The 25967-nt window shown below is 43.8% G+C and overlaps 1 protein-coding gene and 2 long non-coding RNA genes across 3 annotated transcripts in view; all 3 read right to left on the minus strand.

The window, feature by feature from the left end:
* LOC141728210 (uncharacterized) overlaps window positions 1-25967 on the minus strand; it is a 584197-nt gene that overhangs the window by 172785 nt on the left and 385445 nt on the right. The window lies entirely within an intron of this gene.
* On the minus strand, window positions 1202-5614 carry LOC141728209 (uncharacterized). The gene is made up of 3 exons (XR_012579027.1): window positions 4869-5614; window positions 4192-4283; window positions 1202-2892 (listed from the first exon to the last, which is right to left on the minus strand). It is a non-coding gene; the product is annotated as an uncharacterized LOC141728209 (long non-coding RNA).
* Window positions 11686-25967, minus strand: part of FAM124A (family with sequence similarity 124 member A) — a 42888-nt gene continuing 28606 nt past the window's right edge. The window contains exon 4 of the mRNA XM_014264026.3: window positions 11686-17582. Within this exon, the coding sequence (XP_014119501.2) occupies window positions 16785-17582 (798 nt within the window). The 3' untranslated portion in view covers window positions 11686-16784. The remainder of the gene's footprint in view (window positions 17583-25967) is intronic.

Below are 25967 nucleotides of genomic sequence, written 5' to 3' on the forward strand. Positions count from 1 at the left end.
ATAGCAAAGCATCTCAACCAAATATAATCTACATTTTAGTATCACGAACGTGTTAAGTAATTTGAGCATATAAGAACGTGGAAATGTGCCTTTCCTGTGAAGCCCTCTGGGGTCCTTGGGGAGTACCACAGAATGGGGGTATATCTGAAACTATCTAATTATTACCTGCTGTATTCTTATGATAAATAGGAGCTAATAAAATTGAAAGCTATGTACAATTGTATCATAGAAAAGCTTTATTGCAGCTATAAAAATGATACTTTATACTCTAAGCTAAATTCTTTGAAGTTAGAAATAATGTTTAGAATCTCTAAGGCACTTTTTTGTAGATGTCTTGTCTCAACTGTTCTGCAGGTTTATTATTTTCCATGGTCAAGTATTTATTACATTTTATCCTGGAACATTTTTAATGGATTCTTTTGCTTTGATAGGATAAGAAGTCCATTTAAATGCCTCTAGGGGTAAATTATTTCACATCAACACTTTCAAACACAAAGTCTGGATCTTCAGTAAGTTTTTACATTATGCAAGTAGACATTTAAGGTACTTAATACTTTCTAACCTCTAGTGCCCTTTTTACACAGAGACAGGCAGTCAGCAGGGATTAATCTGATCCTAATTAACCACAAACTCTTCTGATATTTGCTCAGTGCACAGTAGCGTGCTGCCAGGTACGCAGAGGTAAACTGATCTGGATTATCTGCCGGTGTATGTGCTCCGCGGAGGGAGGTCTGCGCTCCGTGTCCGGGGCACACACGGCTCCAGTGCAGCGGGCAGGCTGCTGTGCAACCCTGCAGCTGCAAGCAAAGGGAGAGCACTCGTGGGGAGGCCTCCTCCTACTGCCTTTCGAGCAAGATTTCGTTCTCAGAGGTGGCATTTGTTGGTGTGACACCCTCCCAGACCAGATCCCTGCCTCTGCCCGCTCCTGATGCAGGTGTTGCAAGCAGAACAGAAGCTCCAGACAAAGTTTGTCAGAGAAGTGTTCTCATTGAGTCATGAGGTGCATAAAGAACCCCCTTGCTTTCTAAACTCCTCCTCAGAGAAGAATTTCAGTGCAGATGGATCCAGTCTTTGCCCCAGACTTTATAGGATTATATAGGTGTAATTGAATCTTTGTGCAAATTTGGACCACAAGATTAAGAAAGGAAAACCAAATATATTTATGTGAATAAAATAAATGATTTATTTTATCGATGGTGATAATTGTAATGATTAGACTAAAAGACCTTAATCAGAATGATTTATTACACAGTATAGATTGTTATAGCTACTAGAGCAATGCACTATTTATTGAAGCAATATTGGAACAGCAATATTGAAGCTAGCAAAACAATTAAGTGGAGATTGATGTTACTCACCCATACCAACTGTGGGAAAATTTATTCTGCTCAGCCAAGGGGGAGTCCCCAGCCAAGGGAGGAGTCTCCACACACACTCCTGTAAGGGGCATATTAAATATGCCTGCCATTAAAAAGTGGGATTTCTGTCCCATGGGAACAGTTGCTCCCTCTGAGTTGCTGGTGTTGGGAGGTGATGGTGCTCCACTCTGCTGGGGTCGATCCATCCTCTGCTAAGGAACCAGAGGAAACTGGAGACATGAGGCGGCAGGGAAACCTTGCTGCAGAGCCAAAAGAATTCCTACCCAGTGTTAATGCTGGGCGCTAACAGCTCTGGCTCTTGATCTCCCTAAGAGTGTCATGGCCAGCCCACCACTTGAACAGGGATCCAAGATACTAAAATAAATTTCTTATGGGCAGGACAGAATAGAACTTGCAGTCTGCAGGCTCTTCACAGATGCTCAGCTCAGTGGGACCATGGCTTGTGAAATGTTGTCGTATTTGTGATGGTCACCCAGGCCTTATGCATTAGATCAAGGCAGGCTGATAGGATAGCCTATCAGCTCAGGGAAACCACTTTTAAAATTGAATTTTTTATTCTGTATTGTTGCAAATGCTCATACAGATGTCAAGAACGAGGAAACAGCAAATCAAAAGTCAGAGGAGGAGAATGTCCCAAAAATGGGATCCTGAAAAGTTAACTCGCTGATCCTGACTTAGCTAACACAATGCAAATTCACAAAGGAGCTACATGGAATTTCTTCAGTTAAAGTGGTGATCAAGGCACCTGCAGTCCTCTGAGAATAGTGGGATTCACTGCTTAGGGTTTACCTTTTTCCAGAGTGCTCCAAAGAGTAGAGCCAAAGGCCAGCTCAGGCCATGGGAGCAGGCAAGCACCTATTCGCATGAGCAAGTGTTGGTTTCCAGGGTAGTTTGTTTACTTTTCAAGTTCATTCTCCTCTTTTCCCCCTCAACTCTGAAGCATTCCTCTCTGAGGCATGATAGTTCTTGGAGATCAAGAGAGTTAAAATAATCCCCAGAGAGGCAGTAATTTTGGGAAGCTGACCTCCCTTGTATCAGTGTGCAGTCTGCCTGGTGTCCAGCCATTAGCTCTCTCTGACACAGCTGGAAACAGGCAGGAAAAGAGAGCTGACTCCAAGGTGAGCTCTCAGGGCTGTAATGCAGAGCCAGTTCCTACAGAAAACAAGCACTGCCTTCTCCTCCTTTAAACAGAAGTCTGCTGGAATAGATATTAATAAAATAAGATTACTTTGTTTATGTTTGTAGTAAGCGGGACTATATTAGAGCTATGCTTGGTGACACAAGGTTATTCTCAATTTTTCCTTGGGAAGACTGGAACACACAGCATGGTTGAACATCTTGTGGTAAGCCACACAGAAGGTATGTGCCATTTGCTACAGGATGGCTGCTGATCTTCCATCTAGAGCTGCTCCCTGTGCACTTCTGTCCAGAGATGCCTTTCACACTGGGACCCTCAGCACTGCTGTGTTCCCAGCCCCTGAGGTTGTATGTTTGGAAACAGTAAATCTGTTTTCTGGAACAAAACAAAATTAAACTGTTAAATTATCATGTTTCATGTGACACACTACTAGTAACAGAGAAGAAAAAGTGTTAGAAACCTAACTGGTCTGGTGAAGGTTTCTTCTTCAAGGGCACGACAATGCGCTGATTCTGCTTGAGATGTGGTACAGCATGTATGATCTCTGCATGCCTGTTGTAATTAAATGTAAAACTTCCCCCCCCTCCCCCCCATGCTTAGTGTCTATTTGTTGCTGCTTGGTCTCATAACAACTCTATTAATTAGGAAAAAGTGTCAAAACACCAGCTGATGAATGAATGAATGGATGGATCCTGAATTAAGAAATTTTTCATCTTCATTGTTTCCTTTCTTTTAGAAATAGAACAGCTACAGCCTTCTGTAAGTGCTTTTGTCAAATATGGGGACATTTAATGTTGCAGTTCCTTGGAAAATAAGACTCTTTACTTCAGCATTCCAAGAAGAGAAAAAATATTCATAGATTGTTTAAGGGAAAAAAGAAAGCGCGAGCCGTTGTCACAGTGTCAAAAGTAATTATTTTTGATTGATCCATTTGCCTTGATCTTTATGACCCTCAAGAATTTCAAATACTTTCCAGTCAATCATTTAAATTCCTCAGTTAAACTCCATACCTCATTAAATAAAGAAATAAGAAGAGGGTCTTGATATGCTTTTCTTCTGGCCTGTCACTCCAGTGTCTGAAAATACAGATCATGGAATCTTAAAGTATTCTCAGTTTTCTTTTCAAATAGGAAAAAAAAGTTTCTCTATACAGTTCATCGCATTTTCTTCAGTGACACTTTCTTGCTGGAACCTCTTAGGACTAACTCCAAGTACCACCTTCAGTGGTGGAAAGAGACTCTGAGACGCTAAATTTACTGGTGACTGTGCTAATGTCACCAAACAACAAAGGGCTGTAGGGTGAAAGGCAAAGGGAAAGAAAGGAAGGGTATACTTAGAAGACATGTATAGAAAAATTTAAGATGTGTATGAACATTTTTGGGTGTGTACTGACTTCTTAAGGATTGAGGTCTAATGGAAATATCGCAGAATGGGAAGAGGACTCAAAGCATCAGACTATGGGATAGTGTATATTATATATAGGGGATAGTGTATATTATATATAGTGCGCAGGTGCTGCACTTTTTCAATGTTAAAATTATGCAAACAGATTAATTTCAAATGCATCATCTATTTCATCCCATCATATATCCCTATTGATACAGAAAAGCCAACTCTTTCCCTGATCAGTGATTTCCCATGAAAAATCATTTCTCATCTGAGAGTTCAACCTACTTTTCCTCCTGCTTCTTTAAGATGGCATAGCTGGTTTGTTTTCCATTTTCAGTTTTTCACCTTTCATCTGCTTTTCCCATTCTCTCGTGATGCTACAAGTAAAGAAATGCAAACCAGAATCAGGACCTGGAATGCTGTCACAGGGGAAGCTGAAATTAGAAGCAAATCAGAGCCATTTATAAATCAAACTTGAAAAGTATTTTGCTGCAATTTGTGTCTCACATTATTGTGCACTGTGATAACTTAAAGGGGAAAGGCATAAAACAGTCAGGTTGTGAAAAGACTCAGAGTGTCTGCATTTAAACTTAGCCCTCAGAGAGAGCCCAGACCTCTCAAATTTCTCTTCTCCTGGCAGGTAAGGCCTCAGGCAGCATGGTGGCCTTGCCCAGATCTGATGGGCTGCCCCTGCCAATAGCCCTGCTTGCCCAGGGCAGCAGAGCAGCACTTCACTCCTCTGGTGTGTCACATCACACAGCCTCGTGTGGCCCACGGGCATGTCCCTGCCACAGGCACACACATACCGCTTGTGTAGAAATGGGCTACACCAAAATTTGCAAATCTTCTGGGATAAAAGTGTCCCTTTGGGAACATCAGGGGAGACACCTTGCAGTGCCATGGCAGCTCCTGACCTCAGCCAGTGCAACTGATGTCCTTCAGCAGGACCTGCACTCTCCTACCTGTGGTTCTGCTCTGTGGAAAATCCAGATTGCATGTGGCATCTCCAGTGAAGCTTCCCAGAAAAACAATTATTATTTCAGTGGAAAGCTGTTGCTCAGTCCCTGAGACTGCTGTTCCCCAGAGCCTAGTTCTGAAAACCAGCAATAAGAAATAGGAGTGACTGTTATTTCTATTACCTTTGGGAACATTCTCTTATGTAATTTAATTTAATTTAATTTGATTTGATTTAATTTATATAATTTTTTTTTCTAGGTAATATTTTTTCATGTACCCAGAATCCTAACTCCTGTATCACAGATTGCAGTCTGCTGTCTGTATGTCTCATCAATCCATATCTTGTCTTCTTTACTTTTTTTTATGCCAGCCCTTACATGATTGCACATCATTTTCAGAAGATTTCACACTTCTGAAAGTCCATATGGTTGTCAAAATCTTTTCTGATGCCACTTGTTTATGGCTTCAAAATAATCAACATAGATTCACACATCCTTTTTTTCCCCCCTGTTCCTTCTCCCAGTCTCTTTTGTACACAACTCCAATGAGATTCATTCACTTTTTTTCTCCAAATGATGCTGCCAAAGTTAACACATCAGCAGAGACGGCTTGGAGCAAAAATCTGTTCCATCTTGCTATGCTCTTCATTCATGTCAGGCAGTGATCTAGCTGTCACTCCAGAGAACAGCCAATTTTTCTTTGGGCCATCTGCCAAAAATGGCATCATCAGAAAATGTTCTGGTGAGAAGGAAGGAAGTGGCGGAAGGAAGTGGCGGAAGGAAGTGGCGGAAGTGGCGGAAGGAAGGAAGGAAGTGGCAGAAGGAAGGAAGTGGCGGAAGGAAGTGGCGGAAGGAAGTGGCGGAAGGAAGGAAGGAAGTGGCGGAAGGAAGTGGCGGAAGGAAGTGGCGGAAGGAAGTGGCGGAAGGAAGTGGCGGAAGGAAGGAAGGAAGTGGCGGAAGGAAGGAAGTGGCGGAAGGAAGGAAGTGGCGGAAGGAAGTGGCGGAAGGAAGTGGCGGAAGGAAGTGGCGGAAGGAAGGAAGTGGCGGAAGGAAGTGGCGGAAGGAAGGAAGTGGCAGAAGGAAGGAAGTGGCGGAAGGAAGGAAGGAAGGAAGGAAGGAAGGAAGGAAGGAAGGAAGGAAGGAAGGAAGTGGCGGAAGGAAGGAAGTGGCGGAAGGAAGGAAGTGGCGGAAGGAAGTGGCGGAAGGAAGTGGCGGAAGGAAGTGGCGGAAGGAAGGAAGGAAGGAAGTGGCGGAAGGAAGGAAGGAAGGAAGGAAGGAAGGAAGGAAGGAAGGAAGGAAGGAAGGAAGGAAGGAAGGAAGGAAGGAAGGAAGGAAGGAAGGAAGGACGGACCATCTGTGGGGACTGGCAGCATGAATCCAAAAGAACCTATCTGCAAAGAAAGTGGTTGGAAAAGCAAACCAACCTGGAGCAAAGATTATCCTGGAAACCTGGAAAACACTGTGTCCTTGGGCCATTCTGGCAACCTGACAGCTTCAGCATCCTTATCCCCCAGGGTTTCCCTCCACATTCCCTATCTCATCCTCAAAGAGTGGGATATTTCCCAGCCCTACATGCCTGAAGTTCACCATCTGGGGCTAGAAAATGGGAGGAGGGTCACAGATGGTTCCCATCTTTCTGCTCCTCTCCTTGCCCTGTGGCTTGTCCCAGCACTACCCTGCCCTCCTGGCCAGCTATCTGGCAGCAACATTCCTGGCAGTGGGTGCATCTGCTGAAGAAATCCTTGCTTCAAAACTTCTGCAGAGTACTTACACACGTGGCAGGGTGGCAAGTGGCATCCTCACCTGTCCCGGGAGAACCACAGGGCAATCAGCTCTTGAAAGAGAGCAAGGCAGTGAAGCGGCAGGGAGAGGGACTTGAAGGGCAGAAGCTGCATTTCTGTGGCTTTATATGGCACAACAAGAGAACACTGGCATCTGGTCAAATTCCATAAGCAGGGGAACAGAGTAATTAGTTATAGCTTTGCTTTCTTGTGACAAAAAGCCGCCCAAAAGTAGGAAAAAATGGGACTCATAACCATGTAATGGCAAACCGTGTGAAAAAACTCTCTTGCTCCTAACCACAGCCCAGTTAAACAAAAACATGTCCATGCAACAGTACATGTGAGCTGCAAAAAAGGCTGTTAATTCATGGAAGCAAGAGGAATTATAAAACTGGTATTATGTGTTGCATTCTTAAGGAGTATCTGTTCCGGGCAGCCCTGTCTCCAGGTTCATTACACCTAAGGAGCAGGAGCTCTCCAGTAGCACTGCTAACCTCACAAGAAGCATTGTCTTGGCAGGACTCGGGTCATACTTAGCAGATTATCTCCGTACCAGGAGGGCTGAAATTTTCATCAAAGTAAACAGAGGAATTCGTGACAGGCAGCCGGCTTACCGTGCCGTGCTCGGGGGCTCCTTCCCAGCGGATGCTCGGCTCCATCCCAAGAGCAGCCCCGTGCGCTGTGGCCGCTTCCTCGGCACACGGCAGCGCTCTTCGGGTCACTGGGCGGTTCTGCTGCACAGCTTGGAGCTGGAAGGGAGGGAAGGAGGGAAGGAGGGCAGAGAGGCAGAGCAGCGGGCTGGGAGCATAGCACGGGCACTGCGAGCAGCTCTGGCAGAGACACGGGGCACGGAGGCTGCGGGACAGCGGGGCAGCAGGGCCCCGAACCCCGGGGCACAGAGGCTGCAGGAGAGCCGGGCACCGAGTCCGGGGCACGGAGATGGGGGCACAGCAGGCACCGAGCGCCGGGGCACGGAGATGGGGGACAGTAGGCACCAAACCGGAGCCGGAGGGTCCCGGTGCCACCGCCCGGCATGGCAGCTCCGTGCCAGGACCACGAGGTGGCACCAGGCCCCTGTGCGGCATGGTGGCTTCCCGGCATGGCTGCCATCCCGCCACACTGCGCGGGCACTCCCGGTCCCGCAGCTGGGGACGGCGGCGTTCTCCCACCGAGCGATCAGCTTCGGCATTATCCGTTTCCATCGCCGGTCCGTTGTGCGCCGCTAACTCGGCAGTTTTCATTTATGACGGGCAGATTGGATTAATGGCCTCCACCGACCAAGCTATTTTTCCATTGTGTGCACCACATATTCAGGAGGAAAGGGATTGAAAAGGACATCTGATTAAAACGGCTGCCATGCCTTAATGCAGGAGGCTTAATGCTTCACCTGCACAGCTGTGAAGCCCCCTAAGACTCCCTTTCTGCGGCCAAATTGAATCAATACTGCCTATCTGTAAATTGCTAAAAAAAAAAATAAATAACAGCAGCAGTTTGAATACTGTTCTTGGGCTCCAAGGCCAGCCCAGCACTGAGTTGGGTCCACAGGCTCCAGAGATGCCCCACAGGTCACTAGACACACCTGGCTGGCCTGGCTGCCCTCCTGGACTGCCCCAGGATCTGTTCAGCTCTCAGACACAGCCAGCCCACTGTGCACTGGGGCTGTTATCTGAACTCAAGGGAGGACTGCGCTGCAGCCCACTGAGAGGTGTTTTTGACAGCGTGACCCTGAGAGGCTGAGTTTCATTCTGTGGGATGCCAGGAGAACATGGGATGACAGGAAGATGCAGAAAGTGTAGTGGGAGAGTGTTGGAAACAGAGAGGCCAAAGCTTGACCTCTTCCATAGTGGGAGCAGTCCTAGGGGTGAAGGGCACCACCAGGAAGGGTCTTGGGGAAAGCTGCCTGAAGTGGTCCAAAACAGAGACAACAAGCAATCAAACAATCCAGTGTCTGAACCTGCCCCCTGTCCCACTTCCCTTTACCACTGGAGACATATTCCTCCACAGGATTTATGCCTTGGAAGGCTGCAAGGCTTTCCAAAGCAAGCAGTCAGATTCCTTCACAGCTATCTCCCAACCCACTGGTTCCTGAGCTCTTGGAGACAATATCCTTCCCAGCTACTGAGGCAACATGGCCCAGGAGCCTGCACTGACTTCTGGAACAGAAAGTGCTCAGTGAAACTGGCTGGGTGAAGGCTGCAAATAATGTGTCTCTCTTCTCATGCAGGGAATGAATTCAGTGCTGCTCATTGCCCTGAGCTGCTGTGGAAACCCGAGGAATTAAGAGAGATTCAACATGGAATCCGACAAATTGAGGGAGGATAAATCCATTGGTAGCACAATGTAGCAGTTGGTCACACAGTGATCTGAGCAGTTTCTGGCTCAGGAAGTCTGGACTCTGTGTAAATTTAGCAATTTACACTATGCCAAATCCTGGAAGCTGGGATGGAATGCCACAGGGAGGATTGCTCTGTACTCAAATGACACCTGGGCTCAGATCAGAGACAAGTCACTATCCAAACAGAGATAAGTTTGAGGATTTTTTTTGAGAGGAGTCAATATAGTTTTACAAAAGAAAAATCACACCTCTTAAGTCTATTTGGGGTTTTAGAAGGCATCAACAAAGAGGTGTAGAGCTAAGAGCAGTTTTCCAAAGCCCTTCATCAAAGCCTTCACAAGAAATCCTGCTGTGATGGTTTAAAAGGTAAGGTTATGTGAATACAGGGCTGATTAAAAGGCAGGAAACAGAAGGTAGAAATAAATAGCCAGCTCTGACAGTGGAAGGAGGTTGGCAGCGGAGTCATGCAGGGATTTGTACTCAAGCTTGCATTGCTCAGCATGACTTAAACCTGGAAAAGGGGGGGGGCTTTGTGAGATGGGAGTTTGTTGAGGTTATTAAGCATCCAGGACAGCAAAGATGATGAACAACTGGGGAAGCTACAGAAAAACATCACAATACACACCAATTGGGCAATAAAAAGGCAAATGAAATTCAATGTAGCTTATTCCAAAATTAATTAAATTTCAAAAATATCTAATTTTTCATACATGATAGTAGGGTCTCAACTGACTTTTTCTGCTTGGGAATCAGACTTTAGGGCTATGTAAATATCTATGAAAAGGGTAGCTCAGTGCTCAGCTGCAGCCAAAGTAGCAAGTTCCATTATTAGGAGAGAAACAGAGAATAAAATGGAAAACACCTTCAAGCTGTACATTCGTACAGTGCATCTAAATCTCCAAAAACTGTAGGTGTTTATGGACCCTCTAGTTCAAAAAGCACACAGCACAGAAAGGTAACAGAGGGGTAACAAGAAAGAACAGAAGCGTGGAATGGTTTTCCTATTAAGAATGAGTTACTGGCTTAAGACTTCTCAACTTGATAGGAAAAACAATATTCTGATTTCTGCAGTAGTTAACACATGCACTGTTTGAAACTGCTTCCTAAGCCCTTTGTGAGGTGGGACTCTCTTCCCAACACCTGGGCAGCTCCATTCTGTTGGGCAGATGGGATGGCCAGTGCCAAAGCTCAGGCTGCTGAACCTGAGAATCACTCCTGGAAGACCTCAGCACTCTCAGGAGGTTAAACCAGATGATTTAGATATGATGAGGCAGTTGGGCCCAGAGCTTTCATGGCTGGATACATGTTCTTTATGGAAGAATGGAAGGTGGTGATGAGGTTTGTGCTCTAAGCAACTGAGTGAGACGAATTTGTGCATGTTTGTGGGGGAGCAGAGGGTGAGAAACTTAAAAGCTCATGGGGCAGGAGGAACTAACAAAGGGATATTGTTGTGGACATCTCCCACAACCCAATCAATCAAGAAGGAAAGACAGATAGAACCTTCCTTAAACAACTCAGGAGTTATTCAGGACAGACTAGAAAATCTCCTGTCTTCTGTAACTGGAAAAATCTGCCAACTGGAAAACCTCTGCCTTCAGTCACAAGGTCATCACTCACAAGATGTTCTGTTAGGCTTGCCATGTGTCTTTATCTAGCAAAGTTCTGAGGAGAAAATTACTAATCACACCAGAAGACTGAGTCAGGGATGCAGAAAGCTGCACATGCACAAGTGGCTACCCACTGACAGCACAACAGAAACTGGCCAATGTGATGGCTTGATTGGTACACTGAAGGGCAGGGCTGCCACTCACAGAGACCTTCACTGGCTGGAGAAAAGTGACAGTGAGAACCTCACTGAGTTCAAAAAAAGCAAATGCAAGCCCAGCACCTGGCATGGACTAACCTGGTATGACCAGCACAGGAGGAAGCATCTCCTCACCAGGGAGCAGCTCTGAAGAAAGAAACCTTGCGGTCCCAAAAACCAGCAAGCTGAACATGGTTAAGCAGGGCAACCCTGCAGTGATAAGGCCAACAGGATACTGGGTGGTTTAAGCAAGGGAGCTGCCAGCAGGTTGACAGAAATTCTTCTTCCTGGCAGCTGAGCACTCATCATCCACATCCATACATCTGTGTAGAGTTTTGGGGTCATCAGTACAAGAGTGGTATTGACAAACCTGAGAGAGTTCAGAGGGTCAGGGAATGAGAAGACCATGGCTGCAGGAGAAACTGCAGTCTTCCAGCACCTAAAGTGGGATTACATAGAAGACAGAGCCTGAATTTCTCACAGGTGCTCAGTGAACAAGAAATTTGGACATGGGAAATTGTCACTGCAGATTAGGAAGCAATTCTTCACCATTACAGCTGGTAAGCACTGGCACACATTGCCCAGAGACACTGTGAAATTGCCACCTTAAATACTTTCAAATCTGACCAGACAAGGTCCTGAACAACGTGATTTAACTCCAGAACTCAAGGCTTGAGCAGCCTTGTGCCTGCTTTCAGCAGATGCCTTGGACTAAACAACCTCCAGAGGCCTCTTCCAACTCCTGATGTTTCTACAGCTCTGTAAGTGCCATAAAAACATATATAAACCCCACAATGTTAAACCATAAAACCATAAAAAACCAAACAAAGCCAAACCTACACAGCTTTGCATATACAATGTAATGCTGACATGCAGATGTGTCCCATGGGGGGAATAAAGAAATGCATAATAGGTAACACCACACACTGATGAAAATAAGAGGAAAGGATGATTATGGAGACCAATGTACATCAAACAAACCCAGATGGGATTTGAGCATGCAAGATTACCAATATGTGTCACAGCTCCTATCTTATCATTCAACTTTATTAGAGAAAATAATTTACAACACCACAGTGAGAATCAAAAGACTCAGTCTGCAGAGGCAAAACCGAGTCCAACAAAAAATATTTTTGCATGTTTTTTTGTAATTATCCCACCAACACACACCACCAAAAGCTGTAGAGCTTGTGGCACTGCAGTCATTTTGGAAGCCTAGTTAAAATACTCTGTAAGTCTGCTAGACTTTATAAATGAACACACAGAAGTTTTCGTGCAACTGACTTTTTATCTCTATTTTATTTCACAAAAGAAGTGCATTCTGGGGTGAGAAAGAGAAAAAGTTCAGGAAAAACCTGCAGTTCTCAAAATACACTGTTGATAATTTAACCAAATCAATAAGTAAATGGCATGAAACTTGTACATATTCAAGTCTCTGAAGAGATGAGCTCCTTCTTCAATAATGGGAAGAGAATTAATGAAGCCTACCTTTAGTGAAACACATTTCATAATCTGGCTTTCTTTTTATAGACAGAAAGTTTTCTGTACACTATCACTTCTGTTTTTCCTGACAGTAGGACAATCATTTTTTACAAGATTTGGTTACAAGCACCATCAATGTAAACAATTAAAACTTTAATCTCTAATTAGGTATCAGTAAACAGAACAGAGACAGAACCAGAGGGGACAATACAAATGCAGAGTCTGTGGACACTCATTTGGCTCTCTTCCCATCAGGATTAATGTGGCAAAATCTGGAGCTGAGATGCTTGAGGAGCTGCTGGTTAATAACACACACGAACTTCATGACTGACACTTGAGCTGTCCTGTGCTTCCCTGTGGATCTCCAGTACTAGTGCTCCCTGCTGCAGCAGGCGACAGCCCCCAGATGTGATGGACTTCTTCTAGAGGCATGCCTTAGCAGAAAAATGGTTCAGAGCCTCCTCTTCATTAAAAATCCCAATCAGCTTTTTGTCAGGAGTGTTGGCATGATGCCAGGATCAGACAGCTACATCAGCTCAAAAGAGTTTTCTGTTTCATGTCCAGATCAAATGTTTTCTGTATTATTAAAATACCATGATTATGGACAGAAAATGATGAAGCATAAATTTAAACCTGTGGATGCTGATACTGTCCTAGGCATCACTGTTTGTATGGTGAAATGCAAGCAGATGGAAAAAGTGGCTAGTCTGACTTCATAGTGTTTTTTTATATATATTTTGGCAGGGTACAAACAATAACATGGGAATACAACTTTAGATGAATCAGGTTCACGTGTTCCAGGGAGGGATTTGATCTAAAGGTCACAACAGTCAGAGGAAAGACTGCGTGGGGTCTGAAGGAGCACCGAGCAGGTAAACACACCATGACAAATTCTTCATTAGTGCTATTTTTGGTCCCAGGGAGAGAGCAGTTTACCCAAAACTGCAGTAAGCCTAAACACTTTTAGAGGGCAGAAGGCGGCTGATAATCTTCTGTGCTCTTTACTTTGAATAGATTTCCCTATTTATTTACTGCGTTTAGCACAAAAGACAAAGTCTACTCCTGGTAAATGCTATGACAGCATCTCACAGAGAGGAGACTTGGACTTCAGTCTGTTGCTTTTTTTCCTGTGTGAAGAAAACAACAGCAAAAGGAAAAAACCTTGACTCTGGCCTCTTCTAAACTCGGGCTGCAGGTTCCTCCCCTAAAAACCTGCACGCATTTTCCTCTAGACTTTCTTCCAGAATAGTTTGTAAAAACCATGCACTTACCTAAATGGGCCAGGGGAGCTATTCCACTTTTTGTGACTATTATTTACAGTATGTGTGTGCTTTTCCACCTTTTTTCCCCCGCCAAAGCAGAAATTCTTTTAATAAAAATTACCTGGCGATACAGCAAATATCTTTCTCTGAAAATGAGTTTTTATTCCACACACCACAATGCCATCATGGTAGGTCTTCAGCATTTGCAGTTGTATATAGGCTACACCCAGCATTATATACACACCTTTTAACATGGTCATTTCCCCAGTGGCTTGACCAGAGCTGTGATCAGTGACACTTGTCAGCCAAAAATATAACTTTTCAGAACACACATAATAAAATTTGTTTATATGACTCAAATCCTGGTGAAGGTACTTAGCTGTCATATTAGCAGCTTTTCACTTACTTTTTTAATTAGAGCAAAACAGGCTATCAAAAATGCATATTTTAAAAACATCTTCTGAAAGACAGAAAATTTGACTTGTTTTCCCTTTGGGAAGAGGTATTCAAGAAGAAACAAGTTTCATCCAGAAAGAAGCATGCTTGCACTGGAAATACAAAGAAAAAGTTTCTGCATTGATTATTTCTAACAGAAAAATAACAACCTCTTAAAAAACAGGGAGCTGTCTTTTGTTTGGGTCTAATGGTGTAGCAATATATAAAAATGCTGGGTTACCTTTCTTGGTTTGTATTCCAAAAAGGTAAGCTGTATTGCCTGAGTCAGGAGTAGCAAACATGGTTTACTCAGGTTATCACTGTCTGTACAGGTGGTTCAGACCACATCCCAGAGGGCTCCCTTCTAGCTGAACAGGATGGGCTTTCTGGGTGAGGGGGCTGAAAATGCTTTCTAAGGCTTCTCTTTTGGCACTTTCTGCATCCTGGTCTGTCAAATTAAAAGATACAGTGGAATTTCCTCTTCCCTGGGGAAGGAGTGACACTTCTTCTGAAGAAGTTTCTATAAAAACATTGGCAGCAAAAGGAGGGCTAAGGAGTCTCCATTCTTTGCTGGATGCACAGGGTAGCACAGTGTAAGGAATGAGGAAAATGCTGAGGTACCTAGTGCCTTTTTTGTCTCAGTATTTAACACCAAAGCCAGCTGCCTCCAGCATACCCAGCAATGACAGCTGGAAGTTAGGGATAAGGAGCTGAGTGAAGTCCCCATAATCTGTGAGGAGAGGGTTAATGACCTTCTGTCCCAGTTAGACACACATCCATGTGCCCTGATGTGATGCACCTGAGAGTATTGAGGGAGCTGGCAAAAGATCTTGCCAAACCCCTTTCAACCCTTTTCCAGGAGTTTTGGTTTCCTGGAGAAGTCCCAGTTGACAGGAAATTAGGAAATGGGATGCACATCTACAAGAAGAGTTGGAAGGAGGATCTGGGAAACCACAGGCCTATCAGCCTGACCTTGGCACTGGGGAAAGTTGTGGAGCAGATCATCCTGAGTGCCATCATGTGGCATGTACAGGACAACCAAGAGCTCAGGCCCAGCCAGCATGGGTTTATGAAAAGCAGGTCCTGCTTGACCAACCTGATCTCCTTCAATGACAATGGGATCCACTCAGTAGGTGAGGGAAAGTCTGTGGATGTTGTCTATCCAGACTTCAGGAAAGCATTTGGAACTATCTCCCACAGCACTGTCCTGGAGAAACTGGTTGCTCATGGCTATGATGGGTGGATTCTTAACTGAATAAAACTGGCAGGATGGCCAGGCCCAGAGAGTGGTGGTGAATGGCAATAAATCCAGTTGGTTGCTGGTAACTGCTGCTGCTCCCCAGGGCTCAGCAGTGGCACCAGCTCTGTTTCACATCTTCACTGATGATTTGGATGAGTGGATTGAGTGCATGCTCAGTACATTCACAGATGACACCAAGTTGGGTGGGAGTGTTGATCTGCTGGAGGGCAGGAAGGCCCTCCAGAGGGATTGTGACAGACTGGATTGACGGTCTGGGGACGGTCTTGTGGAGTTCAGTAAGGTGATCCAAGTGCTGAGTCCTGTACTTGGTTAAAACAATCCCATGCACTGCAACAGGCTGGGGGAAGAGTGGCTGGAAAAGGACCTGGGGTTGGTGGCCAGCTGAACATGCTCCAGCATGTGCCCAGGTGGCCAAGAAGGACAACGGCACCCTGGCCTATATCAGGAATAGTGTGGCCAGCAGGACCCCTGTACTTGTCATTGGTGAAAGCAGCACCTTGAATCCTTGTGCTCAGTTCTGGGCCCCTCCATTCAGGAAGGAGATTGAGGGGCTGGAGCACATCCAGAGAAGGGTAATGGAACTGGTGAAGGGTTTGGAGCAAAAGTCTGATAAGGAACAGCTGAGGGAACTTGGATTGTTTAGTTTGGAGGATTACCTCACTGATCTTTACAGCTACCAGAAAAGAGGTTGCAGTGAAGTGGGGGTTGGTCTCTTCTGTCGTATCTTGAGTGCAACAATGAGAGGAAACAGCCTTAAATTGCACCAGGAGAGGGTCAGATTGAATGTTAGGAAAAAAATATTCACTGAAAGGGTGGTCAGACCTTAGAATAAACTGTCCAGGGAGTTGGTGGGGTCAGTGTCTGAAGTGTTTAAGAGGTGTCAGGATGTGGCACTTGGGGATATTGTTTAGGGGTGATTATGGTAGGGCTAGGTTGTCACCTGGATTTAGATGATCTTGAAGATCTCTTCCAACCTTGATGTTTATGTAATTCTGCCCCACCTCACCACTGCCAGCTCTCAAAGTATGGAAGGAAAGTGTTTCCTCACAAGAAACTTCTTGTCTGACCCTACTGGGGCTGTGCTGCTGGGACCTGCTGTGCTTAGAGCTGCCTTTGGAACCTGTGAAGAGGAAATAAGACCCCATTCTTTTCCCACCTTTGCTGAGTTAAGGGAATTTCTCAGAAAAGTTAAAGTAGTTTGTTTTCACATATTAGTCTTCATTGTCTGCCAAATTAAAATGGAATACTGTGTGCCTCTTCTGGCATTTCCTTCACCATCAGTCCAAGGGCTGGTCAGAAACATCCACCTTGTGCTGCTGTGCAAAAGCCTCGGTGCTGATCATATCCTCCAGCACAGAGACACAGGGTGCAATCTCAGACTGCTTTACTGTACCCAGTTTGGGAATGCCAGTTTCAGAGGGTTCTGAGTACTTTCTTCACATTTTTAACAAACTTCTGCATCACCTTCTCCTCAGCAAGTAACCTGTAAGCCCAGGGTGGACCCACCACTGTCATTCTCAAGTCATTCACTTTTCCTCTGGAAGGTGTAAGTTTGAGAAGCCTCAGATGTAAAATTCTTCTTCATTAACTGGTGAAGCTGGGCAAACATGATCATCCAGAGAACAGGGAGCTGCTCTTGAGGGCTGTTTGTGTTGCTTGGAGAGAGATGCTGACATGAAAGAGCTGGAAGACCATTCTGAAAGAGAAGGCAGTGAACCACCAACTGAATCAAAAGTATTGCACATGGCTGATGCAGGCCTTGCCCTGGTGCCTGCCTGTTTAGCCCTACTGACAGCTTGTTTCTGTGATGGAAGAGAGTCTTCCAACTCACTGCAAAATCCATTAAGGGCAGAGTATGCAGAAACCACCGACAGGTCTGAGAAGGACAGCTTCATCCCTGTGTCCACATCAGTCTCCTGCGCATTCTCTAAGTCATCAACGTTAAGCTTGGGGCTGCATTTCCAAGTTTTTAACCTGGTTGCAGGTGACCCAGTGTTTAAAAACTGAAATGGTTCACTGAAATGAAATGTCTCTGATGCTGAAGAGGAGTTCACTGTGGGCAAGCAGAACAGAGACTTGCTTCGTTGAAATGACCAAGAAATGCTGGAGCCACTCCTGGATCTGCGTGTGAAGTCTCCTAGATTGCTGTGTCTCAAGTCCTCCTGGGAGAAACCAAGATAATGACCAAGGCCATTTGTGAGATGTACCTTTTTTGGACCCATTTCTTGTGGCAGTTCAGAGACAGATCGGTGGCTCTGAGGAAGGAAGACTGGCAGAGTGGTGAAGTGTGAATCTGTAGACACAGATGGATATGGTTGCTTGTTCTGCTTTGCAGACTTCCTACACCAACTGTGTGCTTGCTGCAGTAGGGAGAGGGAAAGAAGATCACATTAATACAGAATTGGCAGTTTTACAACCCTGAGTCTCCATTGCTGAGTTGCTACTGCAAATAATTATGAAGCAGACTTCAGTCAGTATGCTTGCAGCAAATGTTTCACTCCAATAACAAAGACAAACCACCCTGCCAAAATCCCAAATATTTACTTAAGGAGCCTCAAAGACGACAAGAATAAATGGTAGAGAAGCCTTGCCTTGTGGGCTGAATTAAACTAGTTTGAATTTCTCACTTCCTATTGACTTACTCAGATTCATTCATATTCTGTATTCCAACATTACTACTTTAGTGGACAGCTTAAGAAAATAATAAAGAAATGGAAGAAGTATATTATATAATTGTAATTTCTCATTTCTTCCTTACTTAATTTTTTTTTTTGTTTTATCCTCCTTTAAAACATCAGAAAGCCTTCAGCAAATACATTCTGTCTTCTCAATGGAAATTTACTAGTTCTTTCAACTCCTTCACATTTTCTTTCTTACCTAGTGAGCTCTATTAACTAGCTCACAGTGACATTACAGACACATGCTCAATTTGCTTGTAGACACCTAGACTGAAGACCCAAACTCATGGTTATGGTCCAAATCTGGAGCTGAATCCCAGTCCCAGGGCAGGATTCAGTTGCCTACCCATCAGATACTCAAGCATTTGAACAGGGAAAGCAGCTGTGATAAATGATGAGCCAACATCCTTCTCTTATTTCAGTGAGGCTTTTAGAAATTAGCCTTTAAAAAAGTTTGATTTAAAGTCTCCTTAATGGAATTTCTTGCATAATAAAAAATGCTTGATCTCTGCTCCAAAAGAGACAGGAACTAAAGGGAAAAGTGCAAGATCATACCCTTGAGAATAAACAATAATCTCAGCCATGGGACTTGTCAGCTGGAAACAGGAGAGGAGAAAGAACTGGGCATTCTGATCTCTTTCTGCTATTAAAGCAACAAGGCTGTGACAACATGGTACTGGGCAGTCTCAAGTGAGTTGAAAAAGCCGTGTGGACAACAATGTTATGGCCTCATCTGGAATACTGCACATGATTCCAGTCACACCTATGTGAAAAAGAATAAATTTGAACTGAAAACGACAGAGCCACAGGAAAAAAAAAAAAAGAACTATCCATTTAAAAACCCAGAACCACAAACTAATAAAAGGTTTTTTTAACAAAGAAACAAAAAACCCCTTTTTCTTTAAAAAAAAAAGGTTTCTTTATTTCTATAAACAATAACAGAAAGAGAAGAGTCTTCTGGAGTGAGTAATGGATAAAGACAGAGCCTGCTCATTTTACCAAACAGATTATATGACATGACAGAAAGAGCTGAGACCTGGCAACGAAGGAGGTTCTTTGTACCCAGTCTCTAAGAGAGCTCCATACATTGCTGCTTCTAACATCTTGCTAGTGCACATCACATTGTCTTAGTGACCCAGATCTGTCACAGCCATATTCTGGTTTTTATTGAAGTGATTTTATGGGCAAAAAAGGGATTTCCACATCTGCAAAAAATTCTTGTCTCTCATGATCTCTTACTAGAGATTACAGGACAGCCAAACCATAGAAGTCAGTTAGATACTGTAGATGAGTAAATATACATATGCATATTACATATATATGTGTGTGTATATATATATATCTGTAATAATGTGTGTTATTTCATAACCTATTTCTGTGTAATATAGTAGGCTGTTTCCCCTCAATGTCATAAAGAATTATATGAAGGAAGAAATTGAGGACAAAAGACTGACTCAAATGACTCAAAGGACTCAACTGACTCAAATGTAATGAGTCAGTTGTCAACAAAATATTTGCCAGAAATCACGTTAGACCTCTACAAATAACATTATTTTATTAGTGCAATATGTGAGCCAATTTGTTTAAAAATTACTCTGTAAGACAAAAAGCTCGTCCACTAGCTGTTTCTTAACTAAATACATTTTTGGATAACGCAGAAATAAGAATCTGATATGCTGAAAGTCCTGCACTCTTTTGATGTGTTTGACCAAGAAAACAGCCCTAAATTTGTTAGCATTAACAAAAGGTACCGTTTTTTTTTCTCTGCAGTAACTCTTCTATGAGATACACTATATGAACCCAACCACCATGCTCAATGAATCAATTCCCAAAATCATTTTGGGAACAGATCTATCCTTGCACTGCAGAGAATTCTGGGGCCAGTACCTTTACCTTGTGCAGGCCATGCCACCTGTCTACCACACATATGTCAGGCAGAGCCCACGGACATCATAAATGAGATTTAGCTGTCTAGTTAATGCAGCCAGTGGGGTCTGGAGAGCAATTCAGCTTTCCCTGAAAAAATTCTTGTGTGGGGTTGGTTAGCTGAATTGTTTTCTATGTCCTAGGGCTGTACTACAGTGAGAACACACACTGTAGCTGACAATCTACTTTAGATAAGATGTTAGTTTTAGGGTTTTGCTATTTTAAAACTTTTTTTCCTAGTTCTTTTTCCTAGTTCCTAGTTTCTGCTGATAGATGGAGGCACTTCATTTTTCACAAAATATTTGCTGTTAACCTTGCTCCTGGGTCACAGCTCCTGGTCAAGCCAAGCTGGCCTGGCAGGAGGCAGTGGTGGGTGGTGAGGAGAAGGGAGGAAGCACAGCCTGCCCCCAGAATGACTGCCTGCAGGGCAGACTGAGCGACATCACTAACACAGCTCATTTCTGAACAGCTGTTTATAGGAGGAACTGCTCACCTCAATAATATTTTTTAGATGAGTTAAGATTTAAAAGACCTATTTTCCAAAGCTGCTCTTCATTGTATGGGCAGAAATGGGGAAATAATGGGGAGATATTATTTTAATACTTTAATTTTAAAAGGAATGTAACTGAAGGCTTTCCTGGCTGTGAGAACACCAGACAGGAAAAGCAGCAATGATGTCCTACAGGTAGAAGATTGTAGACGCACAGATAGTGTGTCAGAAGCTCCATCCCATGAGATACTAGTGAACAAAGATTACAGGCTAATCCTGTGTTGTAGAGAACTGGATTATGTGGGCTAATAAGATTTTTCTATATCTACATTCTCTAGCTTGTCAGAGATCACAGAGGGGATTCAGTGATTTAGCCAGGATTAAAAGTCAGGTAAAACTAGCTCCTTGTCCTGTGCCAAGGCCATGACTGTGCTCCCTGTGCCACCCTGGGATGGCACACCGAGTGCTGCACGCAGCCTGTGAGCTCATGTGACTGCTCCTCTTCAGCTTCTGGAGGAGCCTTCTCTGCCCCCTTAATCCTGCCACTGCCTTTGAAAACAGCTGCATCTTTTCTGAGTTCTTTTCTTTCTCAATTCCTCATCATCAGCCTTCTCACAGCTTGCTAACTCTCTCAGCATTGCCTGTTGCCTCCCTGCTGCCTGGCACAGCCATGCTGCCTGCAACGGGCACAAGCATAGGGAGATGCCAGAGAGGGCATCAGTCATCTGAGAGGACAAAGGCACAAGGCAAAATGGCACATTGATTTTGACCAAAGTTCCAAATGCAGGGAGGTGGATTTGTCAGACCTTGCCACAAAGACATGCAGCAAACCCAGCCACTGAGTGAACAGATTAGCTCTCTAACAGAACAGATTTTTTCATCTGGTGCTAATCTGCTGCTCATTTATAATCTCTGCACAAATCTTTGTGAAGCCTGGAGGGATTTAGAGTCTTTGTGTTTTACAATGGGCTGCAGAAGAATTTCACGATGAATATCCAGGAATGCCATAAACAACTTGGGGTGAACCTTTCAGAAATTCACTTTCAACTTGGGCTGCCAGGACCTAACTGAATGCTGCTGCAGTTTATTTTAAGTTATCTGCTTTTTAAGAAAGCAGATAGAGATCTCCTTTAGCATTATCTGCATTAAGAACTGCCAGCAAGGCTTTGCTGAGGTCAGGACCCAGCAAGCACAGCAATGACATCACCATCTCGAGCCCTGATTTTGCCTGCCTTGCTCAACAGGAGTGTGATGGTGTTTGTTTAATTGTATTAAAACCAGTGGAACTGATCCAGGGGAAAAAAAAATCAACACAAGAAAAAGTGGCAGAGATTAGTCCTTAGTATCATCATAATAAGTCTTACTTGAAAGGCAAATAGTCAGAAGCACAGCATTTCAAAAAGGCAAAATGCACAGATTTGATTAAAAATTGAACCTCTTTGAAAAGTGGCTTGTAATGTGTTTACAGAAATAGAAAAGCTGAGTGCTTTGTAACACAAAATGTATTCATTCTCAAGAATTTTTGCTGCGTGTATAGATTTGTAAGAGATACTAGTATGCCATAGAACTTAACTGGATAAAGTACCTTAGGCTGAAGAAAAAACAAGTAAAAATCTCTTATAGGAGTTAAGGGACTGATTCTCCATGCTCCCCCAAAATCTAGACATTAGCATTAAGGACAACCAAACACTTATGTCACAAAAAGGAAATGAAAAAAATAGAATAAAATATTTTGTAAAACAGGAGACTAGTATTAGATATGCAGATTAATTAAATCAGTTCATGGCACCTGCCTAAACCGAGTAAATTTTTGCTCTAAAAGTGTGTCACCTTCAGAAGAAAATAAATATAATTTTTGTAAAGGTGCCCTGTACACATTCTTGCCTATCATAAGACATAGAACAGTTTGGGTTGGAAGAGACTTTAAAGATCATATGTGACCCCCCTGCCATGGGCTGGGACACCTTCCACTAAACCAGGCTGCTCAAAGCCCCATCCAACCTGGCCTTGGACATTGCCAGGGATGGGGCATGCACAGCTTCTCTGGGCAGCCTGTGCCTGTGGATGCTTTTCTTCCCTTTCCTCCTCTTTATGCTCAATTCTGCTCTTTCTGCACTATTATGTATAATAATCCAGCAAGCTTGAAGATCTTTTTTGATCTCCATTTTCCTGCCTGCAGACTAGACTGTTTCTGCAAAAGTGCCCTTTCTTTGCCTGTTTTTGTCTTTTTGCCTTCTCTGACTTTGGTTTAGCTGCCTTTATTTCTATTCTCCCCTTGTACATAACTGAGTCTTCTTGTCCCAGCTCCTTGTGCCAGCTATGGCTGCTACCTCTGCTCCTGAAGCACATGACACCACTTCTCAACTCAAGATTACAGTTGCCATACAGATAAGAACATTGGCCGATTAATTCAGCAAATCAGCTAAAAAAAAATCCCTCTACCTCCTCATAAGCTGTGATCTGTTTACATTTGCAGTGTTATTTCAAGGATGCCTTAAAAAGCAGCAGTAGGCAGAAAATAGCCACCTCATAAACTGCACAGGGACTCTCTGGCATGTAAAACAGCAGCAGGTCCTATGCTCAAGTGCTGAGACTCTGCCTAGGTAAGATATTAATTTTTCTGGTGTCCACCTTCCTCCTGGGTCTGCATGTTCCATCTCATGCAGAGTGGCTAGGAAATCCTGCCAAAATATTATTTTACTTTCCCTACTCTATCCAGAGATGTTATCATAATTTAAAGAAGCCATCTGTGCACTTTCTCCTCTCTGCTCACTATCCTTGCTTCCCAAACATGCATGGCCAAGCCAGTCCAATCAGTTACCAACTTTCCTGCTTCCCACACTGCACTGCCAGGACTGCAAGTTGATTAGCACTTCATCTGTCTCTGTGTGGATTACACCCAGAGGCAGCCAAGAATCTGGACAAGACTTATAAATCCAGCAGTGCACTCAGCATACCAGTACATGGTATATTCTTAGCTCCATTATTTACATGTTCTTCCCACTGCTCTGCCAAAAGCTCCCCAGAGCTTCTGCTCCTGAGCTCTGGTGAAGCAGTGTGGGTGTCGTCCCACAGGATGCAATCGTGTTCCTAAGCTCTGCTCCAGCCAGTTGAACCCTGTACCTCAGCTGTCATATGGCTGCACCCTTGGAGCAACTTGCCAATGTGTAAAAGCTACTGTGACAAAATAATTCTCAAGGGCTTCCCTGCAAATGAAGGAATAGTTACTTGGCATTAAACAGATTTATCTTACCCATGAATAACTTTGTTGTCTCTTGAACTGACTTTACCTAAGCCCCCTGATAATTGCATTTGCAAAATGGATTAAGAACATGGATCAATCTGGCTGGCAAATATCCAAGTCCCTGTCAGGACAAGCAAGAGGTCACATTTCATTAGCTTAAACATGGAGGTATACTCAAACTTCAAACTTTAAACACTGCCTGCAATTTAACAGGGATGTTAATCTATCATTTTTGGTACAATTATAATTTAAAAAAGGTGCAGTATCTGTATAAAGTAAACAAAACCATTCTGATGATTACTAATTATCAACTGATATGAAGACTGAAAAGTACTGAGAGGTCATTGTTTAAGTTTATATAACTGGGAGGAAGTCAAAGTTATCATCAATGCTGTGGCATGGAAAATACTGCTAATAGCAACTCTCTGTGAGAAGTCAAAATGTAGTCTTGTTACTTTCAAAGGTAGATATTATAATTGCTTTAAATTAGAATGAATTAAATTAGTATGAGGAGTTAATGGATCACCAAATCCAATGTTTCCTATAACCCATGCTCCATCATTTCCTCTCCCTAACTGACCATCCTGCCTTAAATTCAGGTATTAACCTGCTTGCACCTGCTGGCTGTTATGCAGTTAACTATGAATATGTACTAAAATCTATTTATTGGTAGATTCTTGTTCCTGTATCAAAACAATAATTGAGTAAACCAGCCTTTTCCTGCTCCTGCTGTTTATCATGTGCTCTGTCTCCAAGCCAGAGCTCCCTTCAGGCGTTGATTTGGCTTAGGGGACCCTACTCTTCCAGTTTCCCATTGCAGGACAGTTTCTCCATTCCTCTGCATGTGGGGAGAGCCTTTCCCTGTTCCTGCACTTTCTGAGGTCACCTTTCCGGAGTCCAGAGCTGAAGACAGGTGTGGCTCTTGGGATCCTGTGCAACCTCCTGTGGTTCCTATGGCACAGTCATTCTGGTACACACCAGGGACTGCAATTTTCTTTTCATGGTCATGTTGCACTGGTGGCTGTAGGGATCTGAGTAACAGGAAATTTTCCCTTTGACTTAGCCTTAGAGCTCCACTTCTTATTGTATAGACTTGCTTAAAACCCATACACCAGGATCTAGTTTTCATGATTTTAAAATGGTATAAATTAGATCCAAAGTCTCTGTTTTCCTTCCACTTTGCATATACTAAACTTCTTTTGCTTCACCAAACTTCCAGAGTGATAAATTCCATATATGTAACTTCATTCTCATTTGCCATTTTGTCCTCCTGTTCAGAGTGATCATCCTCACCAAAAAGAGAAATGAAAATCAATTGTATTTGCAGGCCATACTTAGGCAGGTGTCTACTCCTCTCTTTTGGTTCATATGGCTAAAATCTTATTCTCATTTTCTTTGCTCAGCAAGTCTCACTTTACCTCTGTACTGCCTGACAGTTGTTACTTATGAAAATTTGCTGGCTTTAAACCAAAAGCCCTATTTAGAAGACCTATTTTTTTTGTTTGTTTTTACCCTTTCCTTCAATTTGCTTGAAACCAGTGTAAGGTCCCACAAACCAAAGTTGTATCACACAGCAGAAACCTCCTGAGAAAGAGCAGGGAAAAGAGGACATGGATGAGTGTGGTTACTGTGTATAAGTTTGGTGATGACATGTCAGATTCAGTTTGCAGCTTATCTCAGGCTAACACAGATATGCCTGAAGTGCAATCAGTAACCCTGACAAACTGGTGACTGGCTTGCCAGATGGGGAAGGAAGCTGGCCTCCTCAGCCCTTTACTAGTGTTATTCAGCTCTGGCATGGGATTTCTGATGGTGGCACCTGCAAAGCAGCATCGAAAGGCTCCACTACCACCTGGATGTGACTCAGTAGAACAGAGATGCCCTGTGTACCTGGAATTTCAGTCCCAGGAACTACAAACCCAGAGGCACTGTGCTACAGAGGGTTGCACACACCTCTCTGCAAGCCGAGAGGTCTGTATGGGGCAAGGATGGCACCCACAATGTGTCCTCCACAGAAACAAGGTCAGGCAACTGGACAAGCCACGTGAATGGAATTCACTCCAAAGGAATACCCTTTGAAATCTGAACAGCAGCCTTATAAAGGTGAAGGACTGTGCTCCTTGATTTGAATGTAAGCAGCAATAAAACCCTCTGCAGTGCAAGAATGCACATTAACCTGGCTCTGGATTGCCACAGATACCCCTCTGCAGGGCAGGCAGCTGTTAAGAGTTTGCTGCTTATCTTTTATCTCCCTTGGATGTGGTGGGGTGAAGCAGAGCATGCTGATATATTGCCCAGATATGGTGCCTACAGATGTCCTGACAAAAAAACTCCCAGGATTTGGTTATGAGCACTTGAGGTTAGTTCAAAAAGAGAGTCAGTGGAAATGTCTCGCTTAGGCTGCTCT

The sequence above is a fragment of the Zonotrichia albicollis genome, chromosome 2 (genome assembly GCF_047830755.1).
Source record: "Zonotrichia albicollis isolate bZonAlb1 chromosome 2, bZonAlb1.hap1, whole genome shotgun sequence".
Lineage (NCBI taxonomy): Eukaryota > Metazoa > Chordata > Aves > Passeriformes > Passerellidae > Zonotrichia > Zonotrichia albicollis.